The 22,936-nt window shown below is 50.2% G+C and overlaps 1 protein-coding gene across 1 annotated transcript in view; it reads right to left on the reverse strand.

The window, feature by feature from the left end:
• Nucleotides 1-22,936, reverse strand: part of LOC121670091 (gamma-aminobutyric acid receptor subunit gamma-4) — a 31,110-nt gene that overhangs the window by 4,829 nt on the left and 3,345 nt on the right. The window contains exons 4-8 of the mRNA XM_042039858.1: nt 7,629-7,849; nt 7,147-7,229; nt 5,446-5,583; nt 3,825-3,977; nt 916-1,118 (exon numbers count right to left, since the gene is read on the reverse strand). Coding sequence (XP_041895792.1) covers nt 916-1,118; nt 3,825-3,977; nt 5,446-5,583; nt 7,147-7,229; nt 7,629-7,849 — 798 coding nt within the window. The remainder of the gene's footprint in view (nt 1-915; nt 1,119-3,824; nt 3,978-5,445; nt 5,584-7,146; nt 7,230-7,628; nt 7,850-22,936) is intronic.

Raw genomic sequence — 22,936 nt, forward strand, 5'->3', positions numbered from 1 at the left:
TGGCTGTGAGCATCCTTCCTGGCACCCCAGGGCACAGCCCTACTCAGCAAAGGTCTGATTGCTCTGGTTCCCCATCTGTGCCAGTAATAGTGCAGAAACACGACCTGTTTGAGCTGTTCTAGCCTCTTCCCTCATTCCCCTGAGCTCAGCTGTCTCTGAAGACGCAGCACACAGCCCAGATGTGTCTGCTGGTTGCTGCAGGTTACTGGAGAGAAGCTGGGGAAAGGCTGCGTGTGGCTCCTCTTGGCCCATCGCGAGCCTCATGGAAGAGCTCTGTCCGCCCTGGGATAGGAGGGCAGGGGGATATGAGGGATATGGGGGATGTGCTGGGAAATGAGCCTGGCGCACACGAGATTCGTCTTTTTCTGTTTCAGTTCTGTCCCAGTTCAGAGGCCTCTTTCAGCTCATGTGACAGAAGTACCTGCCATGAGCTTGGGCAGATCTCATGATAGAGGATGAGGATGAAGACAATGACAATCACCCTGGGTTCACTATCCTCACACTCAGGAGGTCTTCTGATGGAAGACCACAAAAGAAAGCAGGTTTCTGCATCTCTGTGAACCAAGATATCTCTGTAATCCAGAGATCAAACCGATACAGGTGTCTTAAAGTGGCATTCACGTTCAGTCATGTGAGTCATTCTAAACTGTTCTGATGAGCTCTCCAGGGGTTCTGAGGAGAGCACAGGGTACCTGGCTCTGACAGGGGCTTCCTTGTTTTAAGGCAGCCTCAGCTGCTTTTTCTGGTTGTGTCTCACCTCTCAGACCCAGCACACAGAGTGGTCTGAGGACTGGATGAACGCAGTACGGGTCAGGCACTAAACCACACCAGCAGTTTCCAGTGCAGCTCAGGAAGGATATTTTTAAATAACTTGGGGTTGTAACAGCATCCACTCTGCTGGCCCCTCTGACCTACCAGCCTCGCTTTCCTGTGGCTGTGCTCCAGTGGTTTCTTGTTTCCCACCAGGTAGTTGAGCGTGGCGTACTCCATGAGAGCGGCAAAGACGAAGATGAAGCACACAGAGACAAAGAGGTCCATGGCTGTGATGTAGGAAACACGGGGGAGGTGCTTGCGGGAGATGGTGCTCAGGGTGGTCATGGTGAGCACAGTCGTGATACCTAAGAGAGAAAAGAGCTGGCTTAAGTACTGACAGGGAGCATTTCTGTCTTCTGCACACATCCAGCCCTCAAAACACCCATTTTCCTTCTACTCTGGTTGTCTGGTTCCATTTTTGCTCTGCTCAGCCAGACTCTGGTCTTGAGGAACCCTCTAACAATTCTCTATGAGAAAGAGAGGTGTTCAAAACTCGGGTATTGCACAATGTGGACTGGTAAAGGAGCAGGAAGCTCAGACTCTGCGTGAGGCTGAGTTGGTTGGGCAGGGCTTGCCCTTGGTGCAGACGTGCTGGCTGTGTTGGTACCTCCTGTCCTCCATGTGCCTCAGCACAGCTTCTAGAAGGATCTGTTCCATGATCCTCCCAGGCAGAGAGGGGAAGCTGACAGGTCTCTAGTCCCTGGAGTCCTCCTTTCTACCCTTTGAAAAAATGGGTGCAATATTTCCATGAGACTTTTCAAGTATCGTGGAGAGTGGCTTGGAAACCACATCAGCCATGCTCTGGGGTGCATCTTGTCAGCTCCCACAGACTTATGGATGTTCAGGTTCTTCAGGTGGTCTCAAATCTGATCTTCTCTTGCAGTGAGAGGGACTTCACTGCCCCAGTCCGTCTTGCAGTCCATCCACTGTGGAATGTGGAGAGAGAGGCTGCCAGTGAAGACTGAGACAAAAAATTACCTCAGCCTCCTTCTCATCCATTTTTCCCCATTTGCCAGTTGTATTCAACTTCCTTTGACCTTCTCTTTCTGTCTGACAAACCTGGGGAAGCCCCTGTTGGTATCCCATGCATCCCTAACCCCCTCCCTACATAACTGGGCAGTGCCCCTATGCTCCTCCCAGGATACCTGTCCCTGCTTCCACTGCCTGTGCATTTCCTTCTTTCCCTTTAGTCTGACCAGGAGCTCTTGACTCATCCACGCTGGTCTCTTGCCTTGCTTTCCTGATTTCTTACACCTGGGCGTTGAGAGCCCTTGTGCTCTTTGCAAAATGTCCTGAAAGATCTCCCAGTGCTCTTTTGCTCCCTGGTCAAGGGGTTTCTCTGTTGTAGACACCAATCTCAAGGTTCCCTTTATTTCCTTGGTCCGGTTCCTACCCATAAATTTTCAGTCTGCTCGTGGCTGTTCTTTGGAGACAGCTCTTCACAACGTATCCATTCCTTGATGCAGAGGGCAAGCGCGTGGGAGGTGATAAGGAATTTCTTCTGACTTGAGTGGGGCTTGGAGTTGTTTTTGCAGGAGCAGCAATGCCCACGTTTCTGCTTCCAGAGATGAAGTGTCAGGAGTCAACAAAGGATCAGCTGCAGGAGCTGGTATTGTGATCTCATCCACTGGTTTTGAGGATGTGGGGAAGAAGCAGCAAGTCCGCTTGTTTCTCCTTTTCTAGAATCCATCTAAATCCACCTGCCACCCTCTCCTGGGGTCACCCCAGCAGCTCTGGGGGTGAGCATGGCAAAGATTTTCATGTTTTGCTGCTGTACTTGCATTAGCAGATGTGATGTGACTTCCCATATTTCTGAAGTGCTGGTGGAACTGGTCCAGTTTAAATGCCCCTAATGTAGGTTGGCAGGCTCAAAATGTGCTGGGGATCATTTGTATTAAGTACAACAGGGGCTGTGCAGAGAATACATTATTCTTCATGTGCTGAGGTCCCTTCCCATAGAGAGGGGCCCCTCTCCTGGGGGAACTTGCCTTTGTTTTTTGAGACAGTCACTAGAGCTGTGCATATTTTCCTCTTGCTGTTCATTCCCTTACCAGCCACAGACTACGGCACACCCTCACCTTCATTGCAAATGACACCCTCCTCCTCCTCCTCTCTCCACAGGCACCAGACAAATTAATTTTGATAGGGAGATGGGGAGACATGGCCATCATGGATGGGCTCTGAATAGCTGATGGGCCCTCCTCTCCTCCCCATCCCCACAGAGACCTGCAGGCAGGGCTGAGAATGCTACCTCCAATTAAAGGCAAAGTCGGCGGGGCTGATAGGAAGGACAGAGCTGGGAATCACAGCTTGCTGCAAAATGTAGATACAGCCAAAGCGTATTAAAGACTCACAAAGATCTCCCCAGCACCTATCAGAGCAGCATTCAATCAACAGAAGCTTTTCTCCTGCCTCAAGGAGCCACTGCAGTTTGCTGAGAAAATCTAAACAATAGGCAGAGCTCTTGTCACTCTCTGGATCCTATGGGGTGACCAACAGAAAAAGGTTGTACCCACAGGGCTTCCAGCTCCTGCCAGAGCCTGGGGCTCTGTGGATGCAGCCAAGCAACTCTGCCCATTAACCCTACAACCTTCCTGTCACCAGCCCTACACAGAGGCCTTGAAAAGTCGTGAGGAAACGTAGAAAACATGGATGTGACAGGAGGCCTTTGGGCAGCACTGCAATGCCACAGCTCAGCCCCTCCCTCTCCCTTTTGGTGCATGAGAATACCCCACTCAGCTTGGAAAAGGCTGTGCTTGGGTTTCAGATCAAGACAGGAGAGTGAGATATTCTCCTGAGATAATCCAGCAGCCCAAGCCAGCGCAGATGGAGATTTGGTTGAGCTGTGGAGTGTTACACACAGGAAGCTGAAGGAGGAGAATATTCTCTGGTAAGCTCAAAAATGCCAGAAAATGGCAAAGTGCTTCAGGAGATTTTGTACTCCAACACTGCCAGTCTGCTTACCTGGCAGAGTTTGACAAGCATCAGACATGCATCATCCTGTCTCTTACCCAGAGATGTCCTGGCTGGCGTAGAGTCTCTCTTGATCCAGAAGGAAACCCAGGAAAGAACAACAGTCAGGATGCAGGGAATGTAGGTCTGAATGGCAAAGTAACCCATACGTCTACTTAGGTCAAAAGAAACTGTCATCACCATGTACTCCCCTAGGAAAGAGCAACAGAGACATTGGAATCATAACATGGGGCTTCTTAAAGCAGGAAAATCAGCAAAGGTTCAGAATTCAGAGTTTCTGATGAGATTCTCTTGTTGTTTTAAGTGCCTGTCCATCTGCTGTTGTCGCTGCCCAGATTGTTAACTTCACGTGGCTGGCTGAGTAGGTTTGGAGACTTGCTGGGTTTGTGGCTAATGGACTCTGTGCCTACCTGGCTGGCTCTGCCGCTGTCCTGCTGGATGTCTTTGTGACTAATTGAAGAGCTGACTTTGTGGTTGCCCAACTGGCTGCTTGCCTGGCTGTCCATACGGCCACCAGGCTGTGTTTGTACTGGCCTGGCTAAGGACACTGAAAAGCACACGGTTTGGAAAAGTTTCAGGGAAGAAACTGCAGAGAGCATTTATCTTCAGCTGATTGCTGCAGGGGTTTCTTTTCTATAGAAGCTCTTTGGCTGTAACAGGCTGCATGGCCTGGCTTGCTAACGAGCCACCTGAGCTGGGACAAGGGAGGTGTCCTTCAATTGCTTCCACTGAGAGTCGGTTTTGCCTCTGGAAAAGGCGTGTGGTGCTGCACATCCTAATTGCTTATTTGGCAACTTACGGTGGAGGTTCTTTCTTTCTTTTCACAGGCTCACAGTGAGTATTGGAAGAACCTGACAGCTCTGGGGTTAAGACGGAGCTTGCAAGCAATTACCAAAAAAAGAGAATTACAAACATCAGAGGGGCACTGGTGCATTCAAGACACTTTCACTTCTTGTCCCAGTTTGTGCTGCCTTTCTACCCTGGCTGCCACTGTTGAGAGCAGCAGCTTCCTGCAGAGTGCGAGAAGCACTGCTCCTTGCTGTTTCAGGGGGCTTAGAAGTATGAGCTCACCCCACCTTCAGGAATCCAGAGGCTTTCCTCAGTTGTCTGTGGGAAGGAAAGGGGATGTGAGCTATTATGAGGAGGAGGAGGAGCTGAGGAGCTTCCATTACTTAGTTTCTTCACACAGGCAGCCTTGTCCCTGTCTCTTACAGCACAGTTCAGGGGTTCATCAGCCTGACATGAGTTTACAGAAGGACAGATCAAGACATGCAAGTTCTGATTTCTCCACCCCTGTCCCAGTCATAAGCATCACCCAGAGATCACACAGAGTGCACACAAGAGGGGATTTAAGCTCCCTCTCCTCTCCCTCCTGACCCTCCAATTAAGGATAGCTTCATTCACATCAGCATTGTCACCCCACAGTTCACAGATGTCAGTGGTTCTGGCCTCTCCCTGCTTTGTCTTCTCCTCACCACTCATCTCCATCACTTCTGCTCCCTCTAGCCAAGGTCCATCCTTTCATTTTTAGCTTCTTTCTCTGACTGTGCTGTTGTGACCTTCCTTCCCCACCCCTGTGGAGCAGTCTGATGACTCCTTTGTCTCCCCCCAGGCCTCCAGCACAGTGCTGCTCCTGCGGGCTGCCTTCCTTTGCCTCACCTGCCCCAGTCCTGAGCACTTCCGAGGTGTTCCTCAGCCCCGTGAAGTCGAACTGGTAGAGCCTCCAGGTGCGCTGGTCAGAGACCTCGATGGAGTAGCGTCTCCAGCGATAGACGATCTCCTCCCGAGGGTATCCATCTGGGAAAGGGGCACGGACATCAGTGGAAGAGTGTGCCATGTACCCCCTTCTTGGCAACCAGCCTGACTGCAAAAGCACTGTCATCTCACCAGAGCTGTTCTGCAAACAGGAGCCCTTCAGGCAGGTGCCTTTTGTTTAGATTCCCTGAGGCATTCCCACATGGAATGGGAGTAGGGACTGCATCCCCCTTCGTGGGCTGTTTCAGATTCTGGGGATGGGGAAAGCACTGCCAGAAACAAAGCACTGCCAGAAACAGAGCCTTTCTAAGGACTGCACTGCTGCCAACGAGACGTGGCTTGGTCCTAGAGGACTCTGCTGGTTTGAGGAAGAACTTCTTTGAGGGTGGCAGAGCAACGGAACAGTCTGCCCAGGGAGGTTGTGGAGTCTCCCTTCCACAATGCTGGATTCAAAACTGTGGATTCCAAACCCCACCTGGCTGCATTCCTGTGTAACCTGCTGTAGGTGATCCTGCTTTGTCAGTGGGCCTGTCCAAAGGCCCCTTCCAACCCAGACTGTTGTCATTGTGAGTCCACCAGCCTGAAATCTTTAAGGGTTTTATCTCCCTGGGGCAGCTGGCACCCCATGAGTGCCATGCCAGGCATGAGTACACCGGGAATACAAAGCTGCCAGCGTGGTTCTGGCTGCTCTGTGTGCTCCCTGTACCTCTTATCCTGGCAGCTGATCTATGGAAAAGAAGGGGTGCACTCTCCATGGAGAAGAAAATCTGGCCCTGCAGGCTGCAGCACGGCTTCTCCTGCCTCTGGCTTTCTTGACAAAGAAACAAGCCCACTGTGAAGCAGGGACCTAGGAGAAAGTCTCTCAGAGGAGGATGGAGTAAGAGCTTGGCAGCAAACTAACAGTGTGTTTCTAATTATCAAGCGTGTATGGCATGCACCGTTAATTAGCAAAAAGTGAGGGGTGGTGGGAGATGAAGGGATGAGATCTCCTCAGCATGCTGCCTCCCTCTGAAGCACCTCAGAGCTCTGAGCTACAGCTCTTCAGTGGCAGGGGGAGCAGGAGAACCCGAGCTCAGATGATTAAATCAGATTTCCCACCCACGCACAAGGACAGGGATCTCTTGGTGCAGAAAGGCTCCCTGCAAAATTACCAGAGGACATGTGATAACATCAGCAGCCCTCTCTACTGAAGAGTCTGAGAGGGGAGGTCTGAGTAACCCTTCTTTGGAGCAGAAAGTTTCTAGACCTCACTCAGAGAGTGGGAGAAGGGGGAAGATTCAAGGCAGGACGGGTGCTATTTGTCCACCAGAATATATCCATGTTCTGTCTGGAGTGACCGGAAGGTCAGTGAAACAATCTCCTCCAACCATCCATCCAAATTAAGGGGAAACTCAGAGATGCTGTGAATCTGTCCCTGATGACCTCTGCTAGCCCAGGAGTGGGAGAATGCTTCAGGCCATGAAGGGTAATGGCTCAGGAAGGGTCCCATAGAAATCAGGTGAAAAAATGTACCTAAAAGGGAGCATGGTTTCCCCAGAAAAGTATTGCTCCACTGAGGTTTCTCTGCTTGCCTTCTAAAGCTATCATAAAAACATGTATACTTACAACTGGAAAAAACCAAAGGGCAGGAGTGAGTGTCCATTGGGAAATTCTGCAGCTGGAGCAGACATTCAGCCTCGATTGTCAGCCTGAGACAGGAAGAGAGAGAAAGAGATTTTGAGCTGGTGAAGATGGTTTGATTCCAACACCTAAATGTGACAGAGGCATTCTCACTTCCTTGAGAACTAATTTGCTGAAGATCAGTCTGTTTGCTGGAACATTCCAAACCAAAAATATATGTTTGGATATTTTTCAAGGTGAGGAAAAAACATCTAAGTTTCACCTTCAAAAAGCCCTTCTGTTTAGTCAAATTTTCGGGTTCGTTTATGGAAGTGACAAGTTATGGGAACAAAAAGCTAAATGTTTATTGACAGAATAAAAAAGCTGGGCTGAGCAAGAGAACATTCTAAAGGATTTTAGTTTAGGAAACCACTTGTCCGTCTCCTTGTTCCCTCCCCTCAGCAGAGCTAAGAGCCTGCTGGATGTACCTGAGAGTGTAGAGCACCTTTCCGTCATTCCAGATGCGGAGGAGCTGATTGGGAGTGGTTATCCAGTGGGAGTCAGCCCGTTTGGAGTTCCTAAAGAAGGTGTCAGGGATCCAGATGCGGCTCACCATGTTGGTGTTCAGCGTGAGCGCCTTCAAGGTGCTGTTGAACCGCAGGCGCCGGTCGTACCACGTCTGAGCAAAGAAGATGTCAATGGTGTATTCCTGGGAAAGACAAGGAAGAATGGGATGTTCTGAGAAGGATTCAGGCCAAGCAGAGCCTGCTCCTCTGGTCTGCAGGCAGTCACAGCCAGAATGTTTATTTTCTCAGCCTGGGAGCAGGTGTTGGTGGCCAGTGATGCCTTTCCAGGCTCACTTTTAGCTCGTGGCCAGGACATCCATGGCACACTCAGAAGGAGCCAAAGACTCTGTGTTCACTGGTGGGCTGAGCCTGGAAAACCAGGACCATACAAACAAGACCTTGGGCTTCCTCTTGGCAGACAACTCAATACTCTTTTAAGCACAGGCACGAAGGGGCAGGGTGGATGTTGGCTGAATCCAGCCCTAAGTTCAGCTGTACCTTTCAGTCACAGGCAGGGAAAGCTGCTCACCAGCTTAGCAGAGAAGGCAGGCAGACAGCTCTTTCTGGTTTTTATTTGGATACAGCCCAGCCCTGTTCCACACACCTAATTTGTACATAGAGCAATAATAGTGCTGTGCATAAATCTAGTGAGAATCCACCCCCTGCTACAGCACTTACACTGCAAATGGTTCATATGAAAACCAAGAGCACTCTGGGTCCTTGGGCAGATATCTCTTGCTGGAGATTAGAAAAGAAAGCTGGGGCTGCATGGTCCCAGCTCTGGGTGGAACCAGTTAAAAATCCTGAGTCTTTTGCCAGCAGAAAAGAGATTTTCCACCATAATAAGGACCTTCAGTTTTGGTGAGAGAGTGTGTCCTAGCTCACAGATAACTGGCAGTTCTGGGAGGCAGCTCCTGCCTGGATTGGACTGGCAGTAGCCCACGCCATTAGCCCACCACTCTGCTGCTCGCTGCTGCAAGTCAATTTGCTCCTTAAACTCTTTTTCAGCCTCCCTGAGAAGATGCTAATTAATGCCATGCAGGAACAAGTCTGGCACTCAGCAGCTGTCTGAACCAGACCCCAAATCCAGTTCCACCAGTCCATACTACACTCAGTCCCCTGCTCCCGATAGCTCCTGACGTGACCTTTGGTCCCTTTCAGTCCTGTTGAACCAGCACGACCCCCATTGTCCCCCTCTCTTTTGTGTGCAGAGATGAAGAAAGTCTGACTTTGCCATCCCTCCCTCCCATTCTCCTCCTCCCTCTATCGATTTATCTCGGTGGAATTTTTATGACTGCAGCACATCCTCCCCACGCTGCCCTCGCTGCTGGTTCAGAGCCGGCTCCTCCAGCCGTGCTGCTAAAATAGCTGCAGCTCCCGGTGCCCTCCCTCGGACAGCGTGTCCTGCTGGGGGCGGGCAGAACAGGGCAGAGCACAGGGCCCACTCCATCTTCCTCGCCCTTGCTCCCCTGGCAGCCCACGGTGAGGAGTGATGGGTCCCCAACACGCCCCTTGCATAGGAATGAGATCATGAGGGAAGAGCTTTTGGCATCAGGCAGCCGAGTCACTCTCCGGGCTGATGCTTCACCCTGGTCAGACACGGGGATGAGCAAAGGTGACAGGGACAGGGTCCTAATGGAGCTGGGACAGCAGCAGCCCTCACAGCCAAGTGCACAGGCGTGGCCACTGCCCAAACCCAGGGGGTTGGGAGGGCCCATCCCAGCACCCGAATGTTCTGGATCTCACTGGGTACTGCTTGGATATAAAGTATGTGGTGATGGAGACATGGATCAGGCTGTGAAACTGTGAAATAAAAGCAGCATTGGCACAGTGTTGGGGCCAAAATAGCACAATATTTGACATATTCTCCCCCATCACTGCACACCCCGTTTGAGTTCATGTGAGTTTACATAGCTCCTCCTAAGCAATATCTCTGCTGTAGGAGAAAGCAACCAAAACCGCAGTGATAAATTCACATTAGATGCCAATATGAGTGCTTAACTCCCAACTGGAGTCACTGGTGACATCTCACTTCTGGGCTGGCTGCTCAGTTATGTCCTGCTGTAAAGTTCAACACTCAAGTCTGGGATAATCAATGCTAATGCTTTGGAAGAGTGGAGGGTCAGCTGTCCCACAGGCTTAGCACTTGTTGTCAAGCCCAGATTTTCAGGAGGGATCAGCTTTAAAGAGCTCCTCTTGTGCCATTCATAGCCAGCCTGTGCAAAAGGTGTGGTGCACAAGTCATTCAGCTCTTCAGAAAAAATACGAGCTGTTATTGTCACTGTCCCGTGGTTTGATCTAATTTCAGTGGCTATTATTAGCACAACTATTCACGAGGCAGACCTTAGTAGCTGAGCTGGCTCCCTTGCCTCTCTGTAGGGAGCCCGTTGGGAAATTTTGGCATTTACAAATATATTTTCTTTCAGAATTACCTGAGGCAAGATTTATACAAAAGTGCTCTGGCCTTTGGGAGGACTTTTACCCTTCCAATTTCCTCCCCCACCCTGCTGAGTGAGCGAGCAGCTGTGCCTGGCTGAGCTGCTGAGTGGGGCTAAACCACAACAGCTCCTGAAGACTTCAGCTCCTACTCCCATCAAGAATCCCCACTCTGATGCTGAGGAACCTTGTATGGCTGGGTTTCTGCACTGGGACAGAGCTCAGACCCTTCCCTGGGCATTATTCAAATCCCACTTAGCTGGGGGCATGTGCCAAGGTGATTAAACCAGGAGGTGATTGACCATGGGTTTCCTACAGCCCTTAGAAAGGGTAGGGACTTCTGGAGGGAGATCTCAATATGAAGCAGTCCAGGTTGTCTTCTGGAAATACCTCTTGCTCTTCCTGACCTTGGAAGAGTCCCCTGATCAAAACTGAGTAGCTGAAGTTTGGCAGGATGAGCTCAGCCCCTAAAACTCAGGGCACTGTTTCTTGATCTCCTGCACCCCTGTAGTTTTTCTCTGTCCGTGACTCGTTCTCAGCCGTCAGAAAGAGACTTCTCAGTGCCTCGATTTCCCCATGTAGAAAAGGGTTATTGTAAAATACGCCTCCACCATTACTGTACCATCTGCTGTGCAGCACATGGAGGTTGTTAACTTCTCTGTGAAAGCACAGGCATTTTTAGTGTTTTTAACAGAAGGAGCTAACGCAGTAAGGAGGAATTGCTTTAACAGTTTGGCCACACCATTTGGATCACACGTGGGGTAGCACACACATGTTGGCATGCATGCAATATGACATCGAATTTCAGTCACAAAATGATAAATCAAACTCCCCATGAGGCAAACCCTGAGGGCTGCCTACCCGAAACACTGTCACGTGAGTTTATCCCATGCTGAGGGATGCCCTGCAGCGTTGCCTCTGCTGGCTGAGCGTGCTCATGTCCAACCCAGCCTTTCAGCCTGTCCCTCCTGGCCCTGGGTCACTGTCATCATCAAGCACTGCAGCACATCCCTGATCAGCCCTGGTTTTCCTCATGTGGGCAGCACAGATGCTGGTGGAAACACAGAACGGCGTAACCTGAAAGCATTTAGTGGAAAGAGTGGTGCTCAGTAAAAGAGCATTTGTGAGAAATAAAAGGATGGGGGGCTGGCAGGGGTATTTCACATAGGAAGAAAAAAATAACAAGATTTTACTGCACTCTCAAATTCTTTCATTTTTCAAAAGCTACGAGTTTGCTGCGTGAAAAGTAATTTCTGAGAAAAACCCAAACGTTTTCAATCCAAAAGAAAAGAGACTTGTTCAGAAATCAGCCTGTCCCCAGCACAGGAGAGCTGGGAGCTGACCTTGTGTGCTACCCTGACGCCTGCTCCTTGGGTTATCTCTGCTGCTCTGCCCTCACAGATGGGGAATCAGTCCATATTTCCAGTCAGATCTGGCTCTAGGAACTCTGCTCTGGACCAAGTTCCACCCTGGCTTCCCAGCAGATACGAGTTAGGGCTACTGGCTTTCAGACTAAACTCACAGGGTTTTCATGACATGACTTGAAATGAACAGTGTGTGTTTTCAGGTTACCTTAGACACCAAATAAACACAGCTGGGCCTTGCCAAAACAGCCTTTTCAAATGGTTATAAATGGTGTGTTCAGTCCAGCTGACCCCTCTCAAGGGTGCAATTAGTGGGATCCAGAGGGGCTGGGTCCCCATGGTTCCTCTGTTCCATCTACAAGCTTCTTTCTCTGAGTTAAGAGCTCAGCTTTCTGCCAAATGCCAAAGAGACGAGCAGAGCCATGAGAGGAACATGTCTTAGATGGCCTCCTAAATTAGGGTAAAATGAAAGATTTAAATGTGGGTTTTGCAACCGCTTGTATTCAACAGCTACAAGAAAACCTCTGAACAGAGGGCTCAGAGACCTGGAAACACGTTCCACAATTTTCCTCTGCTGGAGAGATAGTTTAGTCTCTTCCAGCTCAGAATACGCTGTGAAAAATCCTAAATAACAGTGTGGCTGAGAGATTAATATCCTAGACAGTCACTTTCTAGCTTTTATTGTTCTGATATTTGTTTTTACTCATAGAGCTCCCTTCCCTCTTCACCTCCGAGCAAATCCCTCACTGCAGTCCAATAAAGCAGGCTGCTTTCCTGGCAAGCAGGGACAGCATTTCAGGTGGTCTGACGTGAATATGATGTGTCCATGCTGTCAATCCCGCAGCCAAGCAAAGCAAACATCACAGGCAAACTCTTAGGGATGCTGCAATTCAGGAAATTCTCAGAAGTTCTTTCTTGAAAGAGACCCAGGAATGAGGTGTTTTTCTTTCAAGGGCTGGTGGGACACTCTGTGCAGGTCAAGGCAAGGCAGGAAGCCTCTCCTTCAGTCTCCCTCTTTGGCAAAACAGGGTCCTCCCTTCAGACACAGCTGTGCTCAGCATGTCCACACTCCCACAGCCCTGCCCAGGTGAGCATTTTCCTCTCCATGACACCCCACTCACCCTCCCAGCCTGCAAACCTCTCAGACAGATCCTGCGTTGCACCCCGCATCTGTCCCCACGTCCCAAGGAACACACTCGGCAATAGTGACAAGCCTGGAGATACCTTCAAGACTGAATAAACCTCAATAAAATAACTGTGTTTTAGACTAATCTTGACATCTGAATGCACAGCTCCTTGTCCCCACAGCTGGTGGGCAGGAATGTGCTTCTAAGCATGACATGTGCCAGCTCTCTCCGAAGGCAGCCAGCAGAGGGGACAGGTACCAACAACACACACGGGCTGTGCCTGGCACTGACCACTTCAGGGGCTGCCTGAGCAGTGTCAGGCTTCTCCCAGCTCTCCCATTAGTGGTGTGGGACACCTCATTTGTGGCCACCTCCATGTCCCTGCTCTGGGTGAGTTCTGTCTCTCCAACACAAAGACCAAAAGAACGCGAATGTAAGTTTAATTCCGTTTCCAAGGTCCTCCTCCCTCCAAATCAGACCCTAGAGAGATTTCTGGACATGATGCTGGAGTGACTAAGGGAGCTCTCAAGGGCAGCAGGGGCAGAGCTGTGATGATCTGTGTTTTCAAGGTGACACACTGAACTTCCCATCTGTTTCACTTCTGCAGCAGCACCGGCAGCGCTGTCCTTGTCTGAATGCCTTTCGCCTCTGTCCAGGGAATCTCAGCTGAAACTGTTCTTTTTATAATACAAACATGCTATTAAAAACCATCTCCATGTCCTGTGCTCGTGCCAGGAGCTGTCAAACAAGTCATGCTATAAATGCTGCTCTATTGATTGCAAACTCCCCCAGCCACGGCTTGCTCACCCCTGGAGCCGGCAGATAGGAGCTGGACAGGACTTTCAAAACGCTGCTGGCTTCTGAGATCCCTACCTGCCTGTTCCTCCACACCTCTGCTCGTTCCTGCTGCCATGGATGTGCAAGTGGGGACACCTAAAAGGCAGCTTTTACACTCCTGACAGCCAACCACCCCAGACTGTTTCTTTCTCCCCAAACCCTTTCTTCCGAGATGTTCCCTTGTACCATCACTTCCTGCCCTGCAGTGATGTTATCTCCTCCCATGCAGCCCCAGGGTGCCCGTTCCTCTTTCTATAGCAACACGGTCTGGCACAGGGAGCCTCTCCCTGCGAGCCCGAGGGGCACAAGACCTACACGTGCGTATTTTAGCAGCTGTTAACAACCATTACCCAGAGGACCAGCAAAAGTCCTTGAGGCGAGACATGACATCAGCCAGACTCTGCTTTGCCGGAGCACAAGTCTGTCTGCGCTGTCCCTGACGAGGCTGTTACTGAAAGGCAGAGCTGTGGACACAGGATGCTCTATGCAGGTGGGGCAGAACTGATTAAAGAAAGGTACTGAACACTTCACTGAAGCATTATGCAAAGTACCTCAGGGAAGGAGCCGCATCCTTTTAGCTTGATTTTTTTTCCTCCACTCTCAGGGCAGGACATGCTCTGGATGTAAAGTCATGGAAGCACCTTCTGATGCAAAGGTGCAGCCCAGTTACCACAATCTCTGGAAAATACCTGGGCAGAGCAAAGCCACGTTTGTCCAAAGCCTTGGTTTCATGTCACACCTCGCTGCTAAATGCTTAACTGCTCCCTACAATGTTTGGGATTGAAGGAACTTTGTGCAGGAAGAAGAAAGGTGGGGAAAGAGAAGAGGTGAGGACAGAAGCATACAGGATAACTGGAGGAGAAGATTTAACACTTCAGGCAGGTGCTCTTGTTCGTTTGTCCTTCTGGCTCATGGGGTGTTTGAGGAGACAAAAGGAAATTTCCTTTGGAAGGGCTGGAAGACAGACCTTCTCACTGCATACGATTAACTCCCTGGGATCGCTCCTCCAGAATGGCTGGACAAGATTCAGATGAGAAGCTGAAATCTCTTTAATTGCATTTCCCATTCCCGTGCCACCCAGTGTGACTAAAATGAAACCCTGGGATGGGCAGTCCAGTACTGCCCAGGCCTGGGGAAGCAGCTGCTGCAGCCCTGCTCCATGAGAACCACTCACTACCAACAAGCACTGAGCTCTGTCAAACCACCTTTGTTGGCAGCACGTTGAGAGGGTGGAGGAGCCAGCAGAGCCCAGAAGTGGGTCTGAGGAAGCACTGAAGTCCCTGGGATGCCACCCATTGTACGGAAATGCCTGCACTGGCCAGGAGAAAAACCATCTGTATAAAAATCCCTTTCTAATTATCATAAAAAGGACATTCAAATCATCTGAGAAACTTCTGGTTTCACAAAAGGGGAGCAGTTTGTGCCCTCTGCAGAGATCCTCACTCCTGACCCTGTTCTCTCCTGGCCCCAGATGAAGAAGGAGATGGGAAGAGTCTGCTTCACCAACTCTTTCAAGGAAATCTGTTTCATGCTGTCTCTCATGCCCCCTTGCTGTGCTTACCACCTCTCTCTTCCTGCCCTGCCAGTTCCTTGATATTCCTTCTCCCTGCCTCATTTTGTTTTTCCTTTCACGGTTCCTCTTTTCAAGCCACCCCACAATCACAGCCCAGCCCTAATGAGATTTCAAGGGAGCACCAGGCTGTGGAAAGCAGCTGGGAGAAGCTAATCAGGTTACAGAAAAAGAACAATTGCTCTCTGCCTCCCCTGTTGGGTACTGGGAGGGCAAAGCAGCTGGAGTGCAGCTGCAGAAGGGTTACCAGGCCGGGTGATTCTCCTCTCCAGGCAGACATCCACACTTCAGGCCAAGTGTGGAGGTCATTTGGCAGTCAGGTCACCAGCCCCACGGCAAGCAGGACCTGCTGAGCTCTGCTCCTGTGGGCTGCTCACTTCCCATGGCACCTGGTGGGTGCAAAGGACTCTCCTCAAAGCAAGGGATCGATATTCCGTCTTTTTTTTCCAGCTCCTGACTGTTTTGTACAGTCTCTGCCTACTGAAGATGCCGCCTCCACCTTCCCCAGCTCCCCTCGATGACTTTAGAACATCTTTGGGAAGTGGTGAAGAAGATATAGGCTCTGTTTTCTACACAGTGGGGTAAGAAATACACTAGCAGAGCTTGTAGATCCCAGAATCATACACTGAAAGAAACCAAACAATTTTGGCTCTTCAGCTTAGTCCAAAGTTCCCGGGAGCTGGACAGCACATCTTTAACTGCTCCTTACCAAATTCCAGCACTTGGACTTGGCTTTGGGTTTTTGAGAGAGCAACAATGCCGAGGTATTTTCATCCCTCCTGTTGCTGATCCAGAGAGAGGAACCAGGGTCCATTGTGCCTTCTCACAAGGTGCAGTTTCATATGACAAACTAAGGCTGCAAGCCCTGGACATGCCAGATCATGGAAGGAAATGGTTTGTCTTGAATGTTACAGGTGTCTCTGCCTTCAGCTTTTCTTTTCAAGAGCTAAATGAAGAGAAGATCAGCCAGTTATCACCTTAACTTCACCCCTGTGGCCAGAGGAACAACTAACCTAACCCCGTCAAGTTTTTCCTACTCCTCTACCCTGCTGCTCTGCTTCCTCTCCTTGTCTTCATTACACTACTAAGGTGGCTTTGGGTGTCTGTGGCGGAGAATGACAGACTAAGGGCCACAGTCTGGTGTGGGAGGCATCACAGGTGGCAAAGCTGGAGGGAGAGAGAAGCTGATTGAGGGGAACTGTCAGAAACAAAGCTCCCAACATTTGGAGGATCCCTGCTCTGACCTCCCCTGTTCCCCAGCCACATGGAGACAAGGTGTTCTCCCGCCCACGCTCCCGAGTGTTTTGGTTCACACCTCCCACGTGCATCTGCCTGGGGGGAGCCACTGCCACCACCTGCAATTCCCCTGTTGAGAAAGGCTGATCAGATGGTTGGAGCCATTCCTGGCCAGCTGCAGGGCAGGGAACAAGCACACAAATCCTCACCTCCAAGTGCTCCAGACACGGAGATGGGCACACAAAGCTTATGCCAGGGTGCCCAGCTATCATGCCCCCTTCTTCCCCCACCCACAGTGCCCCAAGCAGCCAGCATGATGCCTCTGGGGCTTTGAAAAGCTGGGAACTGGGAGTTGGTGGTGTGGTCAGCAGCGCTGGTGTGAAATGGCTGCAGTGTCCGCCTGCCCACTCACTGACCATAAGACCGTATCTCCTACAAAGGACACCAAGCTGGAGCCACAGAGGCACCAAGGCAGTGCATGGAGGCTTGGAGGAGATGTGAGGAGAAGCAAAAGCCACAGGAGGGTTCCTGCTGGCTGCTCTCATCCAATTTGTACCATGGGCAATTAAATCCTTCCTGTGCACGGAGATGGGATGCAGTAATCTGAATATTCTGCCTTTAGCACCGAGGCATGAAGAGGCCCTTGAAGCATATCGATTGTGGTCACCCACAACCACTGAATTCTGAGAAATGGTCTCCATTTTGTAGCACATTTATAGCAGGCAGATTTCACAACAGCCTTTTAAGGGAAATGGTAGGATGGCTTCATCTGGGAATGCAGGAAATAAATAGAACTGATTTCTACCGGGGAAAAAAAGTGAAGTTTTGCTCAAAATAAATTAAAATTGTCAAACCCTAAAATGAATTACTTCAACCTTATAATTTCATTCAAAAACTTCTTTTTCTTCAGTAAGCTAACAAAATATTTCGTTTTACCCTTATCTTGTTGATGCACTTCATTTTGACGTTTATTTTCAAATACTCATTTTCTTGCTTTACTTACACAGGACAGAATTTATCACCATATGAAGAGCAAATCAAAACAATCTGATGAAACTAAATGTAAATGTTTTGATTGTCCCTGAACCCATTTCTCCTCGGAAATGCTGAAGAATTCTGGCTATTTGTCCCAAGTGGGAGGGGAGAATGAGCCTACCTCCCCTGTGATGCTGCTGTTTGCCCTACACCAGAAACCTTGGCCTCAAACCCTGGCCTCTGACCAGCTCTTTGACTTGGTTGTCAGAAACCTGAAATTTCCCATCCTCTCCTGCAGTGACATCTAAAGCCTTCAGTCCAGATAAATCAACTCTGCCTTAAAAATAATTCAGCCCACCGAGTGACAACTATTGGAACAGCTCAGAGTCTCTATATCTTTCAAATCTGACACAGCAGTGCTCTCCCTTTGACTTGGGGGAATCGATTTAATGAGGGTCAGAGCACAGAGCAGTACCTGGATCACACACAGGCCTCCCGGCCTGTCCATGAGCACACGCTGGGGCTCTTCAGGGCAGCTCCTTTAGGTGATTGTGGTGGAACCAGCCGTGCTTTGCATCTCCACCACCCAGCAATGCAGCCTCTGGATCACAGCAAAGCTTCTTTTAATGCCCTGCCAAACTGAGAGCCAGCAGCCAGGGTGGCCAGGGCAGAGACATCCCTCCAGCCTGGGCCAGACCCCAGTAAGGAGGCTCCCCTGGTCACTGGAAAAGTGTCACTGTGGCCCTTCAACAAGCAGGAAGCCCTGTTGCTGGCTCTGGAAAGGGGGACCAGGTGCAGCTGCTGTGACCCCAGACTGTAGGAAAGGTTTTCTGTGGGTAAGGGTGAGGAATTAATGCTCTCGGGTCAGGTACAGCGAGCACAGCAGCTCCTAGGGAAGCACCTACTGGAAGCATCCATCCCAGGCTGCCTGCAAAGGTTCGGAGCGAACAAATCCCGTCTGCATTCAGCCCAGCTGAAGAAATGCGAGTTTTCTCCAAAGGCTGGCACAAAATGAATGAGAGATTGAGTCATTCCTGCCAGCAGAAGGGCGGAAATGGGATCCGTGAAAGAATTTACAAGAGCCGCTGACTTCATTATGGATGTTGATTTATCCCGTGTTGCCCGAGGGCCAGAGGCTGCCCGAGCTGTGGGCTGCGGGAGGCACCTGTGTGCCAGGACTGATGCTGCAGTTTAGGAAATCTTTAAGTACAGCCACATTCCCCATTTAGCACCAGGCTGCGAGCGCAGATGTTAATTAACTTCAGGGCTTTGCTCTCCAGAAATGTCTCTGAGGAAAAGCACTTTCCCTGCCCCCAGGAGGCCACTGTCCAAATTTTCATATTTTATTTAGCTCCAAATTTCAGATGCAAACCTGCAGCTTTTCACTCGTCTTCCCTGATAACAGACTCCTTGAGTTTTCTGCACAGCCTGTAAATAAAATACCAACATGGATATCACACAGAAAATATCTGGAGGGGATTAGTGTATGTTCTGGATAATAAAAGGAGCTGGCTGAATTATTCATAGTGAATATATCAGCTCTTTTCCGTTTTGGAAGCAAACTTTGACACTTCTGGAAGCTCTTGGGATATGTTTAGGATGGGAGCAAATTATTTATTTCATTAGACCTTTTGCTGCAGCCCATGGTTTGTCCCACAAGTCCCACGTGGTTGGTGTCATTCCTCAGTGGCCTCGAGGGGGTGGTTTTCATAAGGAAGGACAAACTTTCTGTAAGGAGAGCTGCTGCCCTTCCTGTACCTGACCTCACTGCTGTGTGAACACCAGCGTGAGGGACAGTGACCGCTCCTGAACATCACGGAATCAGGAGATGTGAGCACTCTCCAAGCACATGAGTATTTGTGAAGATGTGATGAATGCGGCACCCGCTCCGGCAGCACCGAGCCATCACTCAGGCACGGAAAATAACAGCCAGAAAAAGCACTGGGGCCGTTAGTGAGCAATACCCATTTCCCAACACTCTAAATTTCTGTGATATACATCGTTCTCGGGGACCAAAACCCAACCTAGCCCATTACATGAGGGTGTCCTGCAGAACCTCGCTGAGTTTATGCTGATGACCAACTCTCGCTGCACACCAGGCAGGCCAAGGAGAGTGTCGAATCCTTGGCAGAGCACTGCAGTGTGCTTTAGGCATTGCAATCCACCCTAAAGTGGGTGCATCTGGGCTATTGCCTCCCAGACAGATGATTTGTGAAGGATTTTTAAGTTCTTTCAGTTGAGAAGTGCTGTGCAACCGCTGGAGTCTATTATTATCAGGAAAGGAAGGGGGAGGTAGCAAATTTCCTTTACCTATAGGCTTATCTTGTGCTCCAGAGGAACATAGTCAAGCATTTTAAACAGCGTGCCGTTTTCAATTCATTTCCTTCCTACTTATTCCAAAGCAGCCAAAGCTAAGTATAATCAAGACTTAAGTGTTCCTCAGAGCCAGACAATTATTCCCGGTCTTGGTTTCCCCGTCTATCAGGAGGGAACGAAGGAATTAACCCAAGCCTTGCAGCGGGACAGCGGGGCTGTAACCCAGGGCTGCCACACGAGCTGCTCCCAGCGCAGCGCAGCCGCCACCGCCCGGGATGCGGCTCCGCTTCCCCAGCCTCAGCCGCCTCGGGGCTCTCCGCAAGGGTGGCTGAGCAGAGCCACCCTTGGATGGCTCCCGCAGAGCCCTGCTCCCCTCTCGGGGGTCTCTGCCCCTGCTGCTGGGGTGGCTCAGCCGCTCGCAAGCAGCTGCTGCCTCGCTGCGCTCTCTGATGAGGCGGCACCGGCGGGGGTTTCACTCCCAAGTGCCACCATCCTGCAGCTCAGCCACCCGCAGCTCCGAGCGATCCTTGGCAGAGGGGTCTGCAAGACACCCACTGCCTCCCTGCCCCGCTCTGCCATCTCCCCACGAGCACAGATGAAGTGCTCGAGGTCCCCAAGCTCTCTGTGGCACATCAGCCCCGTTCCTAACCATCACCCCTTGTCGGCTTTAACTTTGAAAGCCAAGCCTCCCTGCTTGCCTCCTCGGGATTAACATGAAAGAAGTCAGTGGGGAGTTCTCTTCATTCATGCTGGGCTTATACTTCTAAATTATAAAGTGTGTCAAATGAGGATTTAATTTATATTTAACAAGACAATGTTTGTAAATTAATTATTCATCAGCTGATAACGAATAAACATTTCCCTCTTCCCTCCCTCCCCGTTTTTTTTTTCCCGGTGTTTTCACAAATGCACCATACATGCAAATCTATTAAGTGTTTTCTGCAGTACTCCAGATGTGGGAAAATACGTTCTTCACCCTCAATTTCGCGAGTGTGTTGCATGGTAACTAATGTAGCCAAGCAGAGCATTATGAATTTAATAGTGTGCAACATCTCCTTCCTAGAGAGGGAAGGGGGGGATGAGTAGTCAACACTTGTATTTGGACATATCACCCTCTTCAGGTTCCAGCCCCCCCACTCACAGGCAGAGATAAGAAAACAATTTGCTGTAACAACTGATATAGGAGCTTAGAAATCCTGCTGGAAATCACAGGCAGTTCCGAGACAGCAGAATCTGGCCCCTGGTGAATGATGGAGGCCAATTTTGCTCTTTCCATCTTTATTATCATTAAGTAATGAGATTGAGGTGGTGTACAGCTCCAGCAGAAGAGCTGTCATCCTGTTTTGCTACAAAATTTGGCACACAAGGGCATCTCCTCACACACAGCAAATGCAGGAGTCTTCAGCATCTAAACCAGCCCTTACTGCAGTGCCTCTGATCCCAGGCACCTGAAGCAGGTAACTAAGGCAGGTCCCTGGATGACTGAAACATCTCCATCCACCTTTGCCAGGAGGCTACCGCAGTGTCTGGACCATGCTCTCAGTCTTTGGCTCCTCGAGCCTCACACTTGGTTTTGTGTAAGGAAGGAAGAAAAGGACATTCAGCTCTGTCCTCTGGGAGGAATCTGAGAAGCTCTGGGCAAGACTTGCTCCATCCCCAAGCTCAGAACAGAAGCACTTTTCCCCCTCTCAGCCATGCTGTCCCTCATGGACACTTCAGGGACATCCTCAGGACTGAAAGACGCTCAGCCCCAATAGCTGGCACCTGCTTTTCTTCTACAGCATCATTTCCTGAGAGTTAAGCATGCCTAAAGGAAGGTGATCCAGAGCTCTAGGTGCCCTTGACACCAGTTAAAGCTGTAATCTATAGCAATAAAGCCATTACAAAACAAAACCAGGAGCAAATCCCTCCAGCAAACAACCAGTCAGTGAAAAATTTGAACCCAAAGCCTCCCCCTTGCTCCACGCTGCTGCAGCCCTCCCTGGCACCTCTTCCCACAAACATGCCTGGAGAATCAAGGTGGGTCTTTGCACCAGGCTGAGCTTCTGATAAGCCAAGGACACCTCAACACTGTGTTAATGGGAATCTGACTGGGCATCCAGCTCCACGAGACAGCTTGGAAAGCTGCAGCACTATGGGTGGTAACTCATTTGGCTCCAGGGGCTGCTGGCCGGCACTCAGTGGCAGCCAGAGCTCTGGAGGGGCTCATGGCCCAGTGCATCCTTCCCCTGATGGTGTAAACACAGCTTCCCACCACCCTGAGGAGCGCCAAGTGCCCCAATCCCACCCAAAGATTCATGGGGTTGGGGAGGAAATCCCCGTCCATGCAGTGACTGGAGTAAACGACTCTGGGACCTGATGGTCCCACTTTTCCCTCTCAGCCAAGCCCTGTCCCACTTCTCATCACTGAACCATCTTCTAGCTCTGTTTCTGGTCACTGCCAGAACTTTGGCTTGGAGAGCACAGAGGGTCCTTTCCCCAGGGAGGAGAGGATGAAAAACCTGCTCAGCCACCTAAACGGGAAACAAGACTGCCATTCTGGTGTACAAAAGATATCAGGAAATCACTTTACATTTCTTCCCGCTCCAAACCTGCCCACCTTCTGCTGACTGCTGAATGTTAATGTTACTTATGACAAGTGATTGATGAGGGAGACGCAGAATTCACACCCAGCACAGGGCATTTTTGAATCACCTATTCATTTTTAAGGACCGGAATCGGTTTTGTATGCTGACATGATTTATCATTTGGAGGCTGAGCGGTGGCTATGCAGGGCCAGCTTCCAATCCCTGACAGAGCAATAGCAGGATGAAGACAGCAGTGAGTCATTAACCCTTTGAGGGTGAGCAGAAGATCACAGGAGACCAGCACTTAAGCCAGATTGCTGAAGTTGGAGACTTCTACTCCAGCAGCATGTCAGTGTTCAGCTGCAGATTTATGGGCCACAGTGGTCCAAGCTAACAGCCACAGTAATGCTGCTGTATCTCCTGAAAGCAGAACTTGGTTTTTTGTCTTCTGCACAGCCTATGCGAGAGAAATATTTGCGTAAGACGCTGTCATGGCAATGCACCTAAAAGAGATCAATGGGACATTTCCCCTCCAGTGGACCTTCCAGCCTATACAAGCTTCTCTGTCTGTGGCAGAGCGAAATGTCACCATGGGCTCAAGAGAGATCTGGCTCTGAGACAAATTTGAGTTCCCCTCCTTCAGAAATGTGCATTTCCTCAGGTTGTGTGTGGGGAAAAAAGGCAAGATATGGCCTCAGGGATGGGCCTGGCAGGTGGGAGAGGGCAGAGGTTCTCAGGCTGGGAGAAGCTGTATTGACAGGGACAGAGTGGGAATAACATGCCCCCAGCAAAGACCATCTAT

The sequence above is a fragment of the Corvus kubaryi genome, unplaced genomic scaffold (genome assembly GCF_017639235.1).
Source record: "Corvus kubaryi isolate FWS band 111438036 unplaced genomic scaffold, C.kubaryi_AGA036_p1.0 37395, whole genome shotgun sequence".
Taxonomy (NCBI): Eukaryota; Metazoa; Chordata; class Aves; order Passeriformes; family Corvidae; genus Corvus; species Corvus kubaryi.